This window comes from Nothobranchius furzeri, chromosome 2 (assembly GCF_043380555.1).
Source record: "Nothobranchius furzeri strain GRZ-AD chromosome 2, NfurGRZ-RIMD1, whole genome shotgun sequence".
NCBI lineage: Eukaryota > Metazoa > Chordata > Actinopteri > Cyprinodontiformes > Nothobranchiidae > Nothobranchius > Nothobranchius furzeri.
This window is the reverse complement of record NC_091742.1, coordinates 94,862,800-94,880,300: the sequence shown is the minus strand read 5'-3', so window position 1 is coordinate 94,880,300 and position 17,501 is coordinate 94,862,800. Positions and strand designations below refer to the sequence as shown.

Genomic DNA, 17,501 nt, shown 5'->3' with positions numbered 1-17,501 from the left:
TCATCACAGATGAAAAAGCTTTCATCCGGTTCGACAAGGCGTTCCAGCAGAAGAGGCGCGTGATGGAGTTGGCAGACGGCACGCGGCACACTGGCAGTGTTACAGCGCGGGGAGACGCTCAGCTGGAGGTGACTGACGACACGGGAAAAGTTCTGAAGATAATACTGACCAGTGCTCTCCTGATTCCTGAGTATCCACAAGACATTTTGTCTGTGGAGGTGGCGGTGTCAAGGGGAGTAAAATTCAGTTTTGAAAAAGACAGCAGCAAGATGATCCTCCCAGATGGCTCCACATGTAGGCTGAAGGTAAAGGACAGGTTATATTATTTGGACGCTACACCAACAACTGTTTCAAACAGCAAGGATTCCTGTAATGTATGTCTTGATCTGAAGGAATGGCATGAGATTATGGGTCATTGTAACTATGGGGATATTTTGAAGCTCGAACCCGTAGTAGAGGGGATGGAAATCAGAGACAAAGGTGACAAAACCAACCAATGTGAAACTTGTGTAAAAGGGAAATAGCTGACATAAGGGCTAAAGCACCCTTAGAGCTGGTGCACACTGATTTAGGGGGTCCTATTTCCCCAGAGTCATTTGAAGGTTTTAAGTATGCTATTACTTTTGTCGATGACTATTCTGGTACTATTCATGTGTACTTTCTAAGGAACAAGAACAAAGCAGTCCAAGCTACACAGCAGTTCCTAGCAGACATGGAACCATTCGGAAAGGTTAAACGCCTGAGGTCAGATAATGGAACTGAGTTCATGTCAGAGGAGTACCAAACTTTGTTGAGAGAAAATGGCATCAGGCATGAAAGGTCAGCCCCGTACTCTCCCCACCAAAATGGGACGTCGGAGAGAAATTGGCGCACCTTATTTGAAACGGTCAGGTGCATGCTGACAGAGTCAGGGTTACCTAAGGAGTTATGGCCCCATGCAGCAAAGTTAGCTACTGTGATAAGAAACAGATGCTACTGCAACAGAACGGGAGAGACCCCATATTTCCTATTTACAGGTAGAAAACCAAACTTATCTGAAATGAGAAAGTTTGGATCTGAGCGCATCGTGTTTAACAGAGACAGGAAGAAATTAGATCCAAAAGGAAAGAGAGGGACCTTTGTGGGTTTTGACACTCATTCTCCTGCTAAAATGGTTTTCTTTCCAGAAACAAATAGCGTTCAAAAACTCAGGCTGGTGACTTTTCTTGAGAAAAACAAACAGACCGATTTGGAAAAAAGTGGGGGTTACGTAAGTAGATGGCAGACGACCGTAACTGAAGTACCTCAACCTGAAGAGTCCCAGACCGAGGTTACAGAGGAAGACACACAGGCTATACACACATCTGGCAGGGAGAGAAGGAAGCCTAAATATCTTGAAGACTATGAGTGTGCAGTTCAAGTATCGAGCTAGATATCGATTACTGCTACCGTATTGCAACAGGCATCCCTCAAAGTTATGATGAAGCTTTAGAATCAGACAGAAGGGAAAAGTGGAAACAAGCAATGACAGATGAGATGACAGCTTTAAAGGACAGCAACACATTTTCTCTTGTTCCTTTACCGGAAGGGAAACAAACAGTTGGAGGTAGGTGGGTTTTTGCATTGAAGGAGGATGCAAAAGGGAATGAGACACATAAGGCAAGATACGTTGCTAAGGGCTACACACAAGTGCAGGGTGTAGATTACTATGAAACGTTCTCACCTACAGCAAACCTCACATCATTACGTGTACTCATGCAGCTAGCAGCTCAGCACAACCTCAAACTACATCAGATGGATGTTAAGGCTGCATATTTGCACGCACCTATTGATTGTGAGGTATATATGGAACAACCACAAGGATTCCATGAAGGTCCAAAGGGAGAAAGAAAAATGGTCTGGAAGTTGAACAAATGAATTTATGGGTTAAAACAATCTGGGAGAAATTGGAACCAAATGCTCCATGGCTCTCTGATCAAAAACGGTTTTGTTCAAAGTGCAACAGACAATTGTATCTACACATATCAGTCAGAAGGTGAAAGTGTGATCTTGTTGGTGTGGGTGGATGATATAATTGTGGCTGCCAGTCATGATAACATCTTGAAACAAGTCAAAACAACACTGGAAAATCTTTTCCAAATGAAAGATTTAGGGCAACTTACCCATTTTCTTGGGACAGATTTTGTACAAACACAGGATGAGATAAAAATGGACCAGTCTAAGTATATACAAAAGATACTTGAAAGATCAGGAATGTCAGACTGCAAAACCAGGGCTACTCCCTGTGAAACCAAGTGTGATCTCACTGTAGAAGGAGACCCCACAGATCCCAAAGAGTACAGAGCTATGGTGGGCAGTCTCACGCCGGGGACACACCGGCCGCAGAAGCGCCGCGAAAATGGGACCGCCTTCATTCTGCGCCCTTGTTAAGGTATTCTATATACCACATGGGCCGCCGAAGCACCGCGAATCGCCTCGCGCCGGCGCGCGCCGGCGCTCCAGCCCGCGCCGTGCAGCGATCATTTCGGCGTCGGCTCTATTTTTTTTCGCGAGCCGCGGGTGAATCGCGTCAATTCTGGCAGGAAGTCAAACCTAGACATAAGAGGCAGGCCGGTAAAGTTAACAAAATAAAGCATTTCAAAATAAAATTCCGCAATAGTCAAATGTGTTCGTAATCAGACACTGCAGAAAAACCACACGAACACGCACACACATCGAACTTGTGTGCGTGTGTGACCACGTGAAGGGGGGTGTGGTTTTGGGTGTCTTTTCACCGGAGCAAACAGGACAGAGAGGCAGAAAGTCTGAGGCAAGCAGTTAAGATGGATGACTTTAAATTAATTATGGAAGTTGAGAAACACAAGGAGATGTACGACCCCCAAAAAACATGATTATTTACGTACCCATTTCGGAAGAAACTGCTAGGATACAGCTGCAGAATTGGAGCGGGTTCCAAGAGATTCAACTGGCAGAAACGACTCATACCATAGGTTCACACACACACACACACACACACACACACACACACACACACACACACACACACACACACACACACACACACACACACACACGCACACACACACACACACACACACACACACACACACACGCACAAACACTCAAACGTAGGAAAAGAGCTGAGAAAAGGCAGAGAGGAAATGGAGGACACCAAGTGTTTAAAAGAAAAACTACAGCTGAGTCGAGGCGTGCCTCGACTGGGGCGCGTCTGATCTGAACTGAGGAGCGGCGAGCAGCGGCCGAATTTCGTGAGCGATTCGCTTCTCGGCGCTTCGCAGCGCTTCCGCGGCCGGTGTGTCCCCAGCGTCATTTACATCATGACCTGCACCAGGCCAGACATTTGCTGGATTGTGAGCAATCTGTCAAGGTATTTGTCTGATCCTAGACAAAAACATGTGATGGCTGTCAAACATGTGTACAGATATTTGAAAGGGACACAACATTACCCGTTATGTTACAAAAGGACTGAGAACACTTTAGAACGGTTTGGATTTTCTGATGCAGACTGGGCAAACGATCCAGGAGACAGAAAGAGTGTTACAGGTTACTGCCTCAGTCTACATGAAGATGGCGCTGTGGTTTCTTGGAAGACTAAGAAGCAACAGACTGTTGCGCTGTCGACATGTGAGGCAGGGTACGTGGCTCTAGCAGCAGCAGTTCAAGAAGCCCTGTATCTCAGAAGCCTGCTCACGGACATGGGACTACATGTCAAATATGGTCCAGTTAAAATCTTCGAGGACAACCAAGGAACAATAAGCTTGGCAAAGAATCCAACAAACCGTCAGAGAAGCAAACACGTGGACATTAAGTACCATTTTGTGAGGGACAATGTGTCACGTGGTAATATGGTCCTTGTTTATTGTTCAACAGAAAACATGATAGCAGATGTGTTCACAAAATCTGCTACAAAGGTTAAACTGGAATGTTTCTGCAAGTTTTTGTTTGGAATGTGAGGAAACAAGAAAGCAGACATAAATGTTATTGTGATGTCATCGAGTGGGGGTGTTGTAGTGCGATGTCTATCACTACCAATGTCTATGTGGGTGGAGTTCAAGTCCTTCAATAAAAAGGGAAGTGCGGGTTCCTCCTCCCATATGTGTGTGTGCGTGTGTGAGGCTGCAGGTGGCGTCGCGGGGCGCTGTGAGCTTGTCCATGCACAGGGAGCACTGAGAACATGTGCACGTGTTCAGTAAAACGTGTCCTTATTTCACTAACTTAGTTTAAGTTAAAACGGCAGCTTCCAGTGTGAGTAGAAGAGGATGTCCCCTCCTGCTGAGGCGTCGGGAGCGACCGACCAGAGAGGGAGAGATGCACCTGCGGGCACGAGTACAACAAAATCAATGAGTTTTATTAATTATTATTATCTAATTATTATCATTGTGACTTGAAGTGTCCTCCTCCTGGGATGGAACAGCAGCAGATATGGATATCATCTTGAGCAGACATCGTGGCTCCTTGGGTTAATCTGTGGATTTTAAAGTACTGTTTGACCCAGCTGGGTAAATGTGACCTTTGCCACAAATTAGAGGACTTTCGGTGACGCTACATAGTAATAAATTCTTAACTTTTTAAACCCGACTCTTCTTTGAATAAAACAGAGTGGTGTATATTTGGTCACTGAACGAGCAAAAATCTCTTTAAATCTTCTGAATTAATAAACAAACTTTTGCTATTAATTTAAATCTCTTAAATTAAATATTAATCTTTTGATTAAATATAGACCAAGCCAGTTGGTGTATGAACTTCTATCGATTATATAAATATCCATGGATATATACATATATATATATATATATATATATATATATATATATATATATATGTTCATTTGCCAGTTCGTTTGATCTTTGTCAGGATTTAACGAAGCTGAATAGCAACAGCGTTAAACTCTAGTTATGTAGATTAACAACGCTACTGAATCATATAAAACACTGCTTTACAATAGATCAGCATCTTCAGTCTGAACCAGGAGAACAGAATCTTAACCCTTTAACACTAACGGTAAAATTAGTAACACCATCACTAAAACATGGGGAGAAAATCGCCATTTTTTAATATTACGTAAAATCTATCAAATATTTCTCTATAGGTCATATATTGTTGTCATTTATTTAGTAAACCTTAGTTTTGTTTGTCATTTTTGTTGTGTGTTTTCCTTTACTGTTGCACAACGTGGTCATTATGATATATTCTGTCATAATCTAAGACGTACGGTTGAAAAATAAATGCGTTTGTGAGGAGAGCGATTCAACCGAAACAGCATTCGGGATTTTATTTAGAAATATGACAACCGGAAGTATGTTAGCATTTTATGTTGAAATTTATCCCGGACATTCGTTAATTCATTTAGACAAATTACAACCGTAAGCAAGTTAAATGACAGCTACATATGAACTATAGAGAAACAATTCATAGATTTTACGTAATATTTTATATTAAAACCTATCAATTACAAACGTATGTATGGTTGCCGTTTTATTTTGTAATGTATCCCGTGCATTTCCCGTCCTGACAGTGGAGCCTCCACCGGAAGCAGCCTGACAGTGGAGGTCTGCAGCCAGGTGCTTTTGGAGAGAGGAACAATAAACATTACGACAAATATTTTGTCTGAAAAACCACCAGCGGAAGTTCTGTATGAGAGTCAGGTGTGTTTTATTCTGCTCCAGCAGGTGGCGCTAGTGCACCTTTACGCTGGTCACCGACCACCGGAAAAAGCAGAAACCGGAAGCTGCTAACAGAGCTAGCTTGTTGTTCTGGTGTGTGAGGAGAATATTTGAGGCTCTGCAGTAAAAATGTCTTCACTTCAGTCTCTGGGAGAGTTGATCAGCTAAAGCGACTAACTGCTGCTGCTGCAGAAATCTTCTCACCAGGCTGTGGAAACTTTCTTCTCCTCCTCAACAACTTGGTGGAGTTCTTTCCAGAACCAGAGAAGATATTCTGCGGTCTTCGTGACGATCGGAGCTCCAGAATCAGGTTGTGGGTGAGAAAAGCTTTTCTCTAGACTTCCTGCCCTCTGGATCTGCTGCTGTTCCTTTGGCCAGAACCAAAGCGTTGGGTCTTTAATCTCCTGCGTTGTTCTGAAGCAGCATCTTAATCAGCTCTCCTGCTTTGTTTCTGTTGCAGCTGTTAGCTAAACACGGCTAAAGAAAACCTGCTACCACTTCAGGATCATCCATCAGCTGGGACTGATTCATCGTGTGTTCTTCACCACCTGGACCTGGACAGCATGGACACAGGTACTGGTGGATGAATGAATATATTGTCAGTCTATTGTAACCCTGGCGTCAGATGAAGTTACCACTTATTCAAAAAATAATAATAAATAGGCCAGACTCTAGGTCCAACAGGATTACCTTACAAATGACCAGTGAGTGGGAAATGGAATAGCTGGATCCAAAGAATGAGCAAAAGAACACAGTTGCACCAGATTTGTAATTTTATATAGAAATATGAAAATAGAACAAAAAATACTGCAGCTGCAATAGACATATAATTAAACAATTAGGCCTTTCCCCCTATATCAGTAAACCTAGTCAGGTTGAGCTCAAAGTCGGTCTTCTATTTGGTCGTAGTCTAGTCAAAAAGAAAGTCTCCTCGGTCTTGTAAAACTCGGGTTCAGTGGTCTGAGTGGTTACCACTGGAATGTTGGCTCAGTATAGAAGAATGATGTTCTCCTGATCGGGATTCAGTTCAGTTCGGGCACAGGCTCGCCATCTCCATCCGGAGAGAATCCAGGACTCCAATCCACTTCAGTCCCGTAGCTATGGAGCTAGGATTGGGACAATATTCAGTGTAACTTGTACCAAGTTTTGTAACTTGGAACATGTTTCATGACACGTAACTTTGGATTCGTAACTTGTAACTTTAGTTTTCTAACTTGTATTTCTCAATTTGTACTTGTATTTCTTATTTTGTAACAGGAAATTTTCATTTTGTACATGTATTTTTTATTTTGTAAAATCAAACTTTTATGTTGTACATTTACTACTCATTTTGTAACGTCAAACATTCATTCAGAAACATGAAACTTTCTGTTTTTACCTAGCAGACTTCCAAAATAAAAAAATCAATGTACATGTTTGAAATCCAAACTCTCAAAACACACATTTCATTCTTCAGGTACAAACCTCAAATCTACAGTTACGGATCATTCTGTCTCAATTCTAGCGTTAGTGGGAGGAACTTGGGTGGAACCAATGAGAGCACGAGTCTTAGCTACCAATCACGTTTCACAAATTCCTGTCCAATCATTGGGAGAGGAGGGCAGGGTTCTGTCAGAGCTGTAGAGAGTTACGACACTCTTTGAACTCGCCGACTCGCGGTCACGTGGTTCACGGAGCTCTCAGTTCCAAACATCCCACAGCGCTGTAAGTCAGTTTGAACGGCGTATGGTGGGACAAATCACAAACATTTAATATAATCACATTTCCCCTGGCAATTTGTGGTAATTATTGAATAATATTATATGTTATGTCCTAACTCCTTCACAAAGTAGCCTATTTATATTTTTCCGAGCATTTGTAGGAAGACAGACACCCGTGACTGTTCTACATTACAGGAACACGACAGTCCTAACACTGTAGAACACATTTAGACCACATACATTACTATAATATACTATAGCAATAAATATGATGCAGTAATGCAACACACTGCTCTAATATAAGCATATTTAATAACTTTAAGTCCTACAAGAAGCCCTAAACTCGAGTTGTAATATCCATTTAAAAGTGTTTATTGAAAGCTAGAATTCTGCTCTAGCTTACCTTGAAGAAAATATGTAGGTGTTTATGCTTTGAATGATGATTTATTATGTTCAGAAGAATACATTTTACAATCTTTACTTTATATTTTTATGTGAAGACAGCACATGCATCTATAACCCAGCTTATCTGGCTTCTATAGCAACTAATTACAAAGAAAACTTCAATAAAACTGTATGATTCATCACAGTAGATAAAAAGTGTTATTTGTGAAAAAATGAACACCAAACTTGTACAACATGTATAAAAGCATTTTTAATAAAGCATTTTACCAACATTATGTTTGGTCATTACATATGCACAAATAAGCTGAATCATTAATTATGAGCAATGTACTCAAGACCTAATGAAACTCTTTTGAATAACTTTATTTTATTATTAAAATAAAATGTGTCCGTGGGTTAAAATTTGAAATGATTAATTTTAGAGTTGGATAACATTTTGAAATGTAATTTTACATCTCTATATTTTTGGTTTAGTTCAATATTTCTATGTGTACAAAAATAGTATTTTAATAATCCCTTTATAGGTTGATTATCTTACATGGTTGGCTGCCCTGCATATAGCAATCGGTCTGAGGGAGGAATCAGAATTACGGCTTACCCAAAGACGCAGAGAGAAGAAGAAAATGGTTGGCTCAAGTCAGCAGGAGCGACCTCACCATGAGCAGAGATCACAATAACAAAAAGCTGTGTGCAGCGAGTTTAACGTGCACTCTCACATGTTTTCTATCAAGGCTCTACATGTTCTGCTCTCAACTGCACAAGGCTGCAGTTAAATGTGGCAGGAAATAAACTAATACACCACTCTACAGGCACATGTAGAGGAGGGACAGTTTACTAAGACTAGGCAAGGCAAGGTGAGACTCAGTGCTGATGCTGTTTGTTCATCGCCCTGAACCAAGGAGGAGGAAGGACCCCGCAGTGAGAAGTACAGCAGAACCACTGCATGTTGATCCACTGACCAGCGACCACACATGTTGTACTCAAGTAAACTGTGGTACAAATCTTTTGAAATATTAGACATTTTTATTTATTTTATTTAAAAGTGATTCTTTATTCTAACAGTGCCATTATAATGTCAGAGAATGAGGAAAGCAGCAGAAGCAGTGAGGCAAATGAGGTGAGGGAAAGTGAGGGGGGACATGAGATGGTATCAGGAGAGAGGGACATCCCAGGAAACCATGAGGAGCCGGCGTCAGGGCCAGGAGGAGAAAGAAACAGGCTATGCAACCAGGGAACCCAGCTGGAAAACCTAAGGGAGGAAATAGAAAGTCAAAAAGGCATGAAAAACACAAGAGGCGGTAAATGGAGTAAACAGACAATCAAAAAGGCTGTACAGCTCTGTTTTTCAGTGGGTTCAACAGGCTGCAGGTTTCTTCAGGACACAAGTATCCCTCTGCCTGATGTTAGAACCCTGCAAAGACTAATGCAGCCCATTAACTGGAACCAGGTGTGTTAGGAGAGGTGTGTGACATGCTCAGTTTGAAGGTTAAAAATATGACAGAGATGGAAAGAGAGTGTGCGCTTACTGTGGATGAGATGGCAATCACTCCAGGCGTGCATCACTCCATCACAGACCCAACTGGGATTTGCCACCACCGTTGTTCCTGGTCAGCTCTCCGCTCAGCCACTATGAAAACATGAAGATGGACACACAACACAGTTTAACCTTTAATGGTTACATAAGATCTTTGTTTTAGTAACTCTTTGACATTTATTTATTGATAGTTATTAATTCTTATTTCTTGTCATTCCTTAATAACAAAACTGCAAATGCTAATATTATAAAGCAAGTGGAAATGAGCAGTTTTATGGAAAATGTCTAATTTTTAAAAGTTATTGTTCGACTACTGTTCTTGAAATATTGTAATTCTATTCTTATTACTTGAGTCCACAAAACAGAACAACATATCTTCTTACGTTCGTAATCCTGTTTGTCTCATGCTTCAGCAGTTTGTTGCAGTCAGTGTTATTAACTGAAAAATATTAAATACTTGTCTTCACAATCACATTTTCTTTATTATTGGTCGCTCCATTTGTGCTTCCATTTCTGATGCATGTTCGTGTTGATACAGCAACGTAGTGTACAATTATTCCCAAATAAAACTAATAATGTAAAAAGTTTATAACCTATTTCACACTGTGGGGAGTATTTTTTAAAACGTAGAATCAAACTAACTGAAATAAACCCGTCTACAGCTCGTCCTCCTGCTCACAACCAACAAGCTGCACACAATTAGCTCATTAAAGGTTATCTAGCTAAAACTGGCAACATTAAATATCATCGTTGGCTTATTTTGGTACGAAGCGGTTAGCTAACGCTTCACAATGCAACAAAATGATGACATTTCATCAACTTACCGGAGAAAATCCTTCCGAAACACCGAAAATGAACTACGGTCAATGCAGCAGCGGGGGCTGTTTGGAACTATTCGAAGCTACATAAACCAGGTGACTCCCCGCATTCCATTCTTTACATAGGGAGTCTATTGGAGTGCCATATCTCTCTACAGCTCTGACAAAACCCTGCCCTCCTCTCCCAATGATTGGACAGGAATTCGAGAAACGTGATTGGTAGCTAAGACTCGTGCTCTCATTGGTTCTACCCAAGTTCCTCCCACTGACGCTAGAATAGAGCTCCGGGAGTTGACGTCACTTCTCCCAGCATGCAACAGTTCAAATCGAAACGGCACCATTTTGGCAGGCAGAAGCCGGCAGCTAGACTATTTGTTGTCATAAATCTCACACGGGAAATATGGTCGATTCCTGTTGTGCCCCAGAATGCCAGAACAGATGGGGACAAGTCAAGGGAAGATCCTTCTACAGGATTCCCCAAGATCCGGAACGCCACAAACGTTGGATCTTTGTAATAAAACGCACTAGTGACCAGGCTAAAATGAAACTGTGGGACCCCGAGAGTAAAGGTTTTCACTTATGCAGCGACCGCTTCATATCAGGTACTTAAACTAACGTTTCCTCAACTGTGTATGGTATTTATTTTAAATGCTTTTATTACAATTCTTAGCGGGCTTCCTAAACTTATTTTGGCGTGGCTTTTTCTGTCTTATTACTCATAGCAACAAGTAAACATCACGTAAAACGTTGCCTCGTGAGTTCTGCGTGCTGCCGTTTACGTCTTAGGTGTGTTCTTGCTGTGTCTTTGTAAATCCATGCTTTCGTTCTTTTTTAAACACAGAAACAGTTTTGTTTACCTGTTTGTAGCTACGTTTTCGCCGACAGCTGCCGGCTTCTTCAGGCTGACGCTGATGGTGGCGCGTCACTTCCTTCTCCGTTTATCTGCGGGCAGCAGAGGATGTTGTCGCCCTCTACTGCCCGCTCTCCCCTCTCCCCTAAATATGCAATAAAACATACATAGGAGAAACCGGACGCCAACTCAATACACGGACAATAGAACACAGAAAGGAGTGCGAGAAAGAGGCAAATCGAAAACACACAAGAGCAGCAAAAGAAGAAGCAGAAAGTACAATAAAGAAGTCAGCCGTAACAGATCACTGCACAAGAGAAAACCATATAATGGACTGGGACAGCACACGGATCATAACCACCGAACAACATAAATACAAAAGATGGATCAAGGAAGCAATCGAGATAAGGAGACGTGGATGTGGGACCATGAACAGGGACGACGGAGTTTACACGCTGGACCACGCATGGGACTGCATCGTCGGAGAGGGGAGAGCGGGCAGTAGAGGGCGACAACGTCCTCTGCTGCCCGCAGATAAACGGAGAAGGAAGTGACGCGCCACCATCAGCGTCAGCCTGAAGAAGCCGGCAGCTGTCGGAGAAACTGTAGCTACAAACAGGTAAACAAAACTGTTTCTGTGTTTAAAAAAGAACGAAAGCATGCCGTTTACGTGTTTTATGATCACAGCAATTAACCGGCTAAGCTGTATTTAATTTTAAGCAATGGTTGATCAATTGTCAGATCACACATAAAAAGCACTTTGGATTGCTATTATCTGTCTCACCGAGACAGATCTCACAGATCCTGAGACGCTCCTGCCTGACATATTTATTTCATTCACGGAAGAAAAAAAATCAAACTAGTGATTTCTCTTGGCGTTCAGTTTATACATTCAAACAACACAGCACTCTATTTAAACTACTTACGTGTAAATCTGTTATTTGTCCATCCATCCATCCATTTTCATCCGCTTATCCAGAGTCGGGTTGCGGGGGCAGTAGCGTCGAGAGGCCCAGACTTTCCTCTCCCCAGCCGCCTGAGCCAGCTCCTCCGGGTAAATCCCAAGGGGTTCCCCGGCCTGGTCCAGTAAGAGGTCCGCTCCGACAGCTTCTGGCGTTTTTAAAAAGTATCCCAGGGGCACGGTAAGGGTCGGAGATGTTTAGTCTATTTAATTTCTGACTATATAAAACGATTTCTTCGGTTTTAAAGTGTGAAGTAAACTCCGACGAAGTAAAATCCAAGCTGATCCCGTTCACGTTCATGTGTTTGTTTACCTTTTTTTACCTGCCAAAATGGCGTCTACTAACTGAGAGTCACGTGGGGTCCGGAGCTCTATTGAGACAGAATGATCCGTAACTGTAGATTAGAGGTTTGTACCTGTAGAATGAAATGTGTGTTTTGAGAGTTTTGATTTCAAACTTGTACATTGATTTTTTTATTTTGGAAGTCTGCTAGGTAAAAACCGAAAGTTTCATGATCCTGAATGAATGTTTGATGTTACAAAATGAGTAGTAAATGTACAAAATAAAAGTTAGATTTTACAAAATAAAAAATACATGTACAAAATGAAAATTTCCTGTTACAAAACAAGAAATACAAGTACAAATTGAGAATTACAAGTTAGAAAACTAAAGTTACAAGTTACGAATCCAAAGTTACGTGTCATGAAACATGTTCCAAGTTACAAAACTTGGTACAAGTTACACTGAATATTGTCCCAATCCTAGCTCCATATGTACCGAGCATAAAAACCTAGCCTGCACAACAATAATGCAATTATTGTATACAGCTAAATAAAATTCTCATCTCTTATTCTCACAGCTATAGCTTTTACAATCTTTCTTCTTCCTTCAAATTACCATAGTAACAATTTACATGCATGTACATTTCTTTTCTCAAAATACATTTTGGCAATACATGAAACAGTTTTTAACTCGCTTAACTAATAGTTTGAATCTTTTTTTCCAGTTTTTAACCAGTTTCTTTTTCAACAAGGATTATGATTAGCAAGTAACCATAGAGTAATACAAAAATTACACAATAACAATATGATAATCAACAAAATTGACGTTTAAGATCCACAATATTCACATTCATTTGGAAAAATAAAACAAAAATAATTATTTGGTCCCTTCTGTTAGCAGAATTACCATTAACATCCATTAAAATGAACTCATGTGGCTGGCCAAAGTCAGTTAGCTTTAGTTAGCAGGTTGCTAGCAGAGCTTAGCAAGCACGTGGCGTTAACTCACCAAGATGAGGTATTAGCGTGCTTGATGCGCTAGCACAGCCACCTGGTCTCTCTAGCGTGGGCTCCACGCAAGCTACTATAACACATAACCTAAATTAGCCGTCTAGAAAACTCAAATTCTCTTAAACTTCTGTTCTGTATAGCGACTCACCCAATAAAAGGTATATACAGCTCGACTCAATCCCCTGAAATATGGTTCAGTGCGGCTCCTCTGCAATCTTCCTCCAGCTCTCCAAAGAGCAAAAAATGGCACCTGAGTCTTTCACCTTGTAGAAAGGCGGGAACGCCACTCTCAACAAATGAGAGGGCAAGTTTAACTCGACGGGAGCGCCAACCGGAATCAGGAACCAAGGAATTACACTTCCGTCTTTTCAAACTAAAAATATTTTCCAAAATTAAAGCATGGAAGTAAGCTGATGCAAAAAATAAAATAAAATTAAATCATTTTATCTACTGGGTTACATTATGGTGGGACATTACAGTGAAATTATGAGAATGAGGTTCAATCTTTAAAGGGACTTTACGGAGTTTTGAATTTTTATGCTCGCGATTGCCCCCTCAGGCCAAAAACGTAACGGCAGCTTCAATAGTAGGCTCGTGCACGAGGCGCTCATGTTGTACGTGCACACTCCTTAACGAAAATAACAGCTGAGACAGTCCCGTGTGTGTGTGTGTGTGTGTGTGGCCCGGAGGACAGAGGACAGGAGAACGCGCAGCTAACTAATTAAATAATTTGGTTCTGTACCTTTCTCTTCAGCACAGCCGACAAAGGTTTAAGATGGGTCAGTCCGTCAGCTTCACAGAGTTTCCCTTCCCTTGCTTGAAAAATTGTTCCAAAATGAAATTTGAACCCACATCTTTTTTATCTGTGAATTCAATGCCGTTCAGCGAGTCTCAAATAAAAATGTGGGCATCTTACTGTAAAAAACAATACCATAAATGTAAAAAGAAACTCCAAAAAAACTGTTCACATCCAGAATCGAACGTGGATCTTCTGCATGAGAGTCAGACATCTTACTAGGTGAGCTAAAGCACCAGTTACGTTTAAAGTATCTGTAACTTCTATATCCTTGATGACACCTGAAACAACGTCAAACCAAAGAACGGTTCGGAGCGAAAATGACTATTTTGTTGCTAATTTGCCGGAAATATCTTGAAGAAAGTTATACAGAAAGTAGCTAAGGGTCCACAGAAATGTAGCTAGGTTTGTCTCTAGGCGTTACGAACAGCGACAAAGTCGCTGAGTTGGCACCATCGACTACCTCTCGCTCTGCTAAAGCGACGGATAGCAAATGCTACGGGCTATGCCTGAGCGTGAACGCGCATGAAGCAGCCTGCTCGACCCGAGCAGCTCTCTTTTTCTGTGATTTTACAGAAAAAAAGGCAATCACAGTAAAAATACCAGGGCTCATTCTACAGGACCAGGGCATTGCAGGAGAATGTATGAAGAAGATCTTCGTCTTCGTCTTCCTCCGCTTATCCGGGTCCGGGTCGCGGGGGCAGCATCCCATCTAGGGAGCTCCAGGCCGTCCTCTCCCCGGCCTTGTCCACCAGCTCCTCCGGCAGGACCCCAAGGCGTTCCCGGACCAGATTGGAGATGTAACCTCTCCAACGTGTCCTGGGTCGACCCGGGGGCCTTCTGCCGGCAGGACATGCCCGAAACACCTCCCCGGGGAGGCGTCCAGGAGGCATCCTGACCAGATGCCCAAACCACCTCAACTGGCTCCTTTCGATCCGGAGGAGCAGCGGTTCTACTCCGAGTCCCTCCCGAATGTCCGAGCTCCTCACCCTATCTCTAAGGCTGAGCCCGGCCACCCTACGGAGGAAACTCATTTCGGCCGCTTGTATCCGCGATCTCGTTCTTTCGGTCATTACCCAAAGCTCATGACCATAGGTGAGGATTGGGACGTAGATCGACCGGTAAATCGAGAGCCTGGCTTTCTGGCTCAGCTCCCTCTTCCCCACGACAGATCGGCTCAGCGTCCGCATCACTGCAGACGCCGAACCAATCCGCCTGTCGATCTCCCGATCCCTCCTACCCTCACTCGTGAACAAGACCCCGAGATACTTAAACTCCTCCACTTGAGGTAGGACCTCTCCCCCGACCCGGAGGTGGCAAGCCACCCTTTTCCGGTCGAGAACCATGGTCTCAGATTTGGAGGTGCTGATCCTCATCCCAGCCGCTTCACATTCGGCCGCGAACCTACCCAGCAAGAGCTGAAGGTCAGAGCTGGATGAAGCTAGGAGGACCACATCATCCGCAAAAAGCACAGACGAGATTCTCCTGCCACCAAACTCGACACACTCCACACCACGGCTGCGTCTAGAAATTCTGTCGATAAAAGTGATGAACATAACCGGTGACAAAGGGCAGCCCTGGCGGAGTCCAACCCTCACTGGGAACAGGTCCGACTTACTACCGGCTATGCGGACCAAACTCACGCTCCTCTGGTAAAGGGACTGAATGGCCCTTAACAGAAAGCCACCCACCCCATACTCCTGGAGCGTCCCCCACAGGGTGCCCCTGGGGACACGGTCATAAGCCTTCTCCAAATCCACAAAGCACATGTGGATTGGTTGGGCAAACTCCCATGCCAACTCCATCACCCTTGCAAGGGTATAGAGCTGGTCCACAGTTCCACGGCCAGGACGAAAACCACATTGCTCCTCCTCTATCTGAGATTCAACTATCGATCGGACCCTCCTCTCCAGTACCTTGGAGTAGACCTTTCCAGGGAGGCTGAGGAGTGTGATCCCCCTATAGTTGGAACACACCCTCAGGTCACCCTTCTTAAAGATGGGGACCACCACCCCGGTCTGCCACCCCCTAGGAACTGCCCCCGATGACCACGCAATGTTGTAGAGACGTGTCAACCATGACAGCCCTACAACATCCATAGCCTTGAGATACCCAGGACGAACCTCATCCGCCCCCGGGGCTCCGCCGCTGTGTAGTTGTTTGACTACCTCAGCAACTTCTGCCCCCGAGATCGGACAGTCCATCCCCAGGCCTCCCAGCTCTGGTTCCTCCTCGGAATGCACATTGGTGGGATTGAGGAGCTCCTCAAAGTATTCCTTCCACCGTCCGACTATAGCCTCAGTTGACGTCAGCGGCTCCCCATCCCCACTGTAAACAGTGTGAGCGAGTTGCTGCCTTCCTCTCCTGAGGCGCCGGACAGTTTGCCAGAACCTCTTTGGAGCCGATCGATAGTCTTTCTCCATGGCCTCACCAAACTCCTCCCACGCCCGAGATTTTGCCTCGGCAACTGCCACTGCTGCATATGAAGAAGATATTTATTATTTCTATACATGTTTTGGCTGTAGAAAGTAGAAGAGTAGGGAGTAGAAAAACAACAGGCTCCGCCCACTGCTCAGTCACTAATTAACCCACTACTACTACTACTAATAATAATAACAACAATAAATCTCCCAAAATGCTAATTAGTAAGATTCCTTTGCTTTGTAGTGCTCTAGCCTGCTGAGAGCTTAAAAGTTAAAAATTGTTACTGACAGCAGCTACATCTAAGTGTTTATTGTTTGAATGCTGTTAAGCATTCAAACTATTGTTTTCCTGTTTTCTTCGTATTCTGCTTCCGTACACTTTTTGAACCTTTTCTACTCCTTCAAATTTTTAACTTTTTCAACAATTTTTTCAATTCATTTCAATTCAAGTTTATTTATATAGCGCCAAATCACGACAAGAGTCGTCTCAAGGTACTTCACCTAATAAACATTCCAATTCAGTTCATTAAGGCAATCAGAAATAATGTTTCCTATATAAGGAACCCAGCAAATTGCATCAAGTCACTGACTAGTGTCAGTGACTATACAGCAATCCTCATACTAAGCAAGCATATAGCGACAGTGGAGAGGAAAACTCCCTTTTAACAGGAAGAAACCTCCAGAGAATCCTGGCTCAGTATAAGCAGTCTTGGGACCACATAGGTCAATGCGCGTTTGCGAACTATGGACCTCGTACATCACCGTGTGCTCCATAAACTGAACTGTATGGCCGGCGGTGAGATGCCTTTGTGTCCCCTCGTGGAGTTAACCGCCCACCGACCTTCCTCCTTCTACACTACTACCTCTCGCATGGACGACATCATCATTGCGTACCACCTGCGTGAGTGGCTTCTTCTCGTTATGCGCGTTGGGGACTATCCCGTTTCCTATCCTCTTTGTGCCTGACCAGGATCAAAGACCAAAGGCGCCAGGATCCAAGACAAAGACCAAAGACAAAGGCGTCCAAGGAGATCAACGTCTTAAGGGACAAACCCACC

The 17,501-nt window shown here is 43.2% G+C and overlaps 1 protein-coding gene across 2 annotated transcripts in view; it reads left to right on the top strand.

Moving 5' to 3' along the window:
* The window catches only part of LOC129161831 (oocyte zinc finger protein XlCOF6-like), a 118,747-nt gene that overhangs the window by 61,776 nt on the left and 39,470 nt on the right, over nucleotides 1-17,501 (top strand). Inside the window, exons 1-2 of one of the 2 annotated variants that reach the window (XM_070548423.1) lie at nucleotides 5,723-5,980; nucleotides 6,124-6,236. The exons of the other annotated variant lie outside the window; for it this stretch is intronic. Of the exons in view, the coding sequence (XP_070404524.1) occupies nucleotides 6,227-6,236 (10 nt within the window). The 5' untranslated portion in view covers nucleotides 5,723-5,980; nucleotides 6,124-6,226. Of the gene's footprint in view, nucleotides 1-5,722; nucleotides 5,981-6,123; nucleotides 6,237-17,501 lie in introns of those variants that run through there. 2 annotated transcript variants of the gene reach the window in all.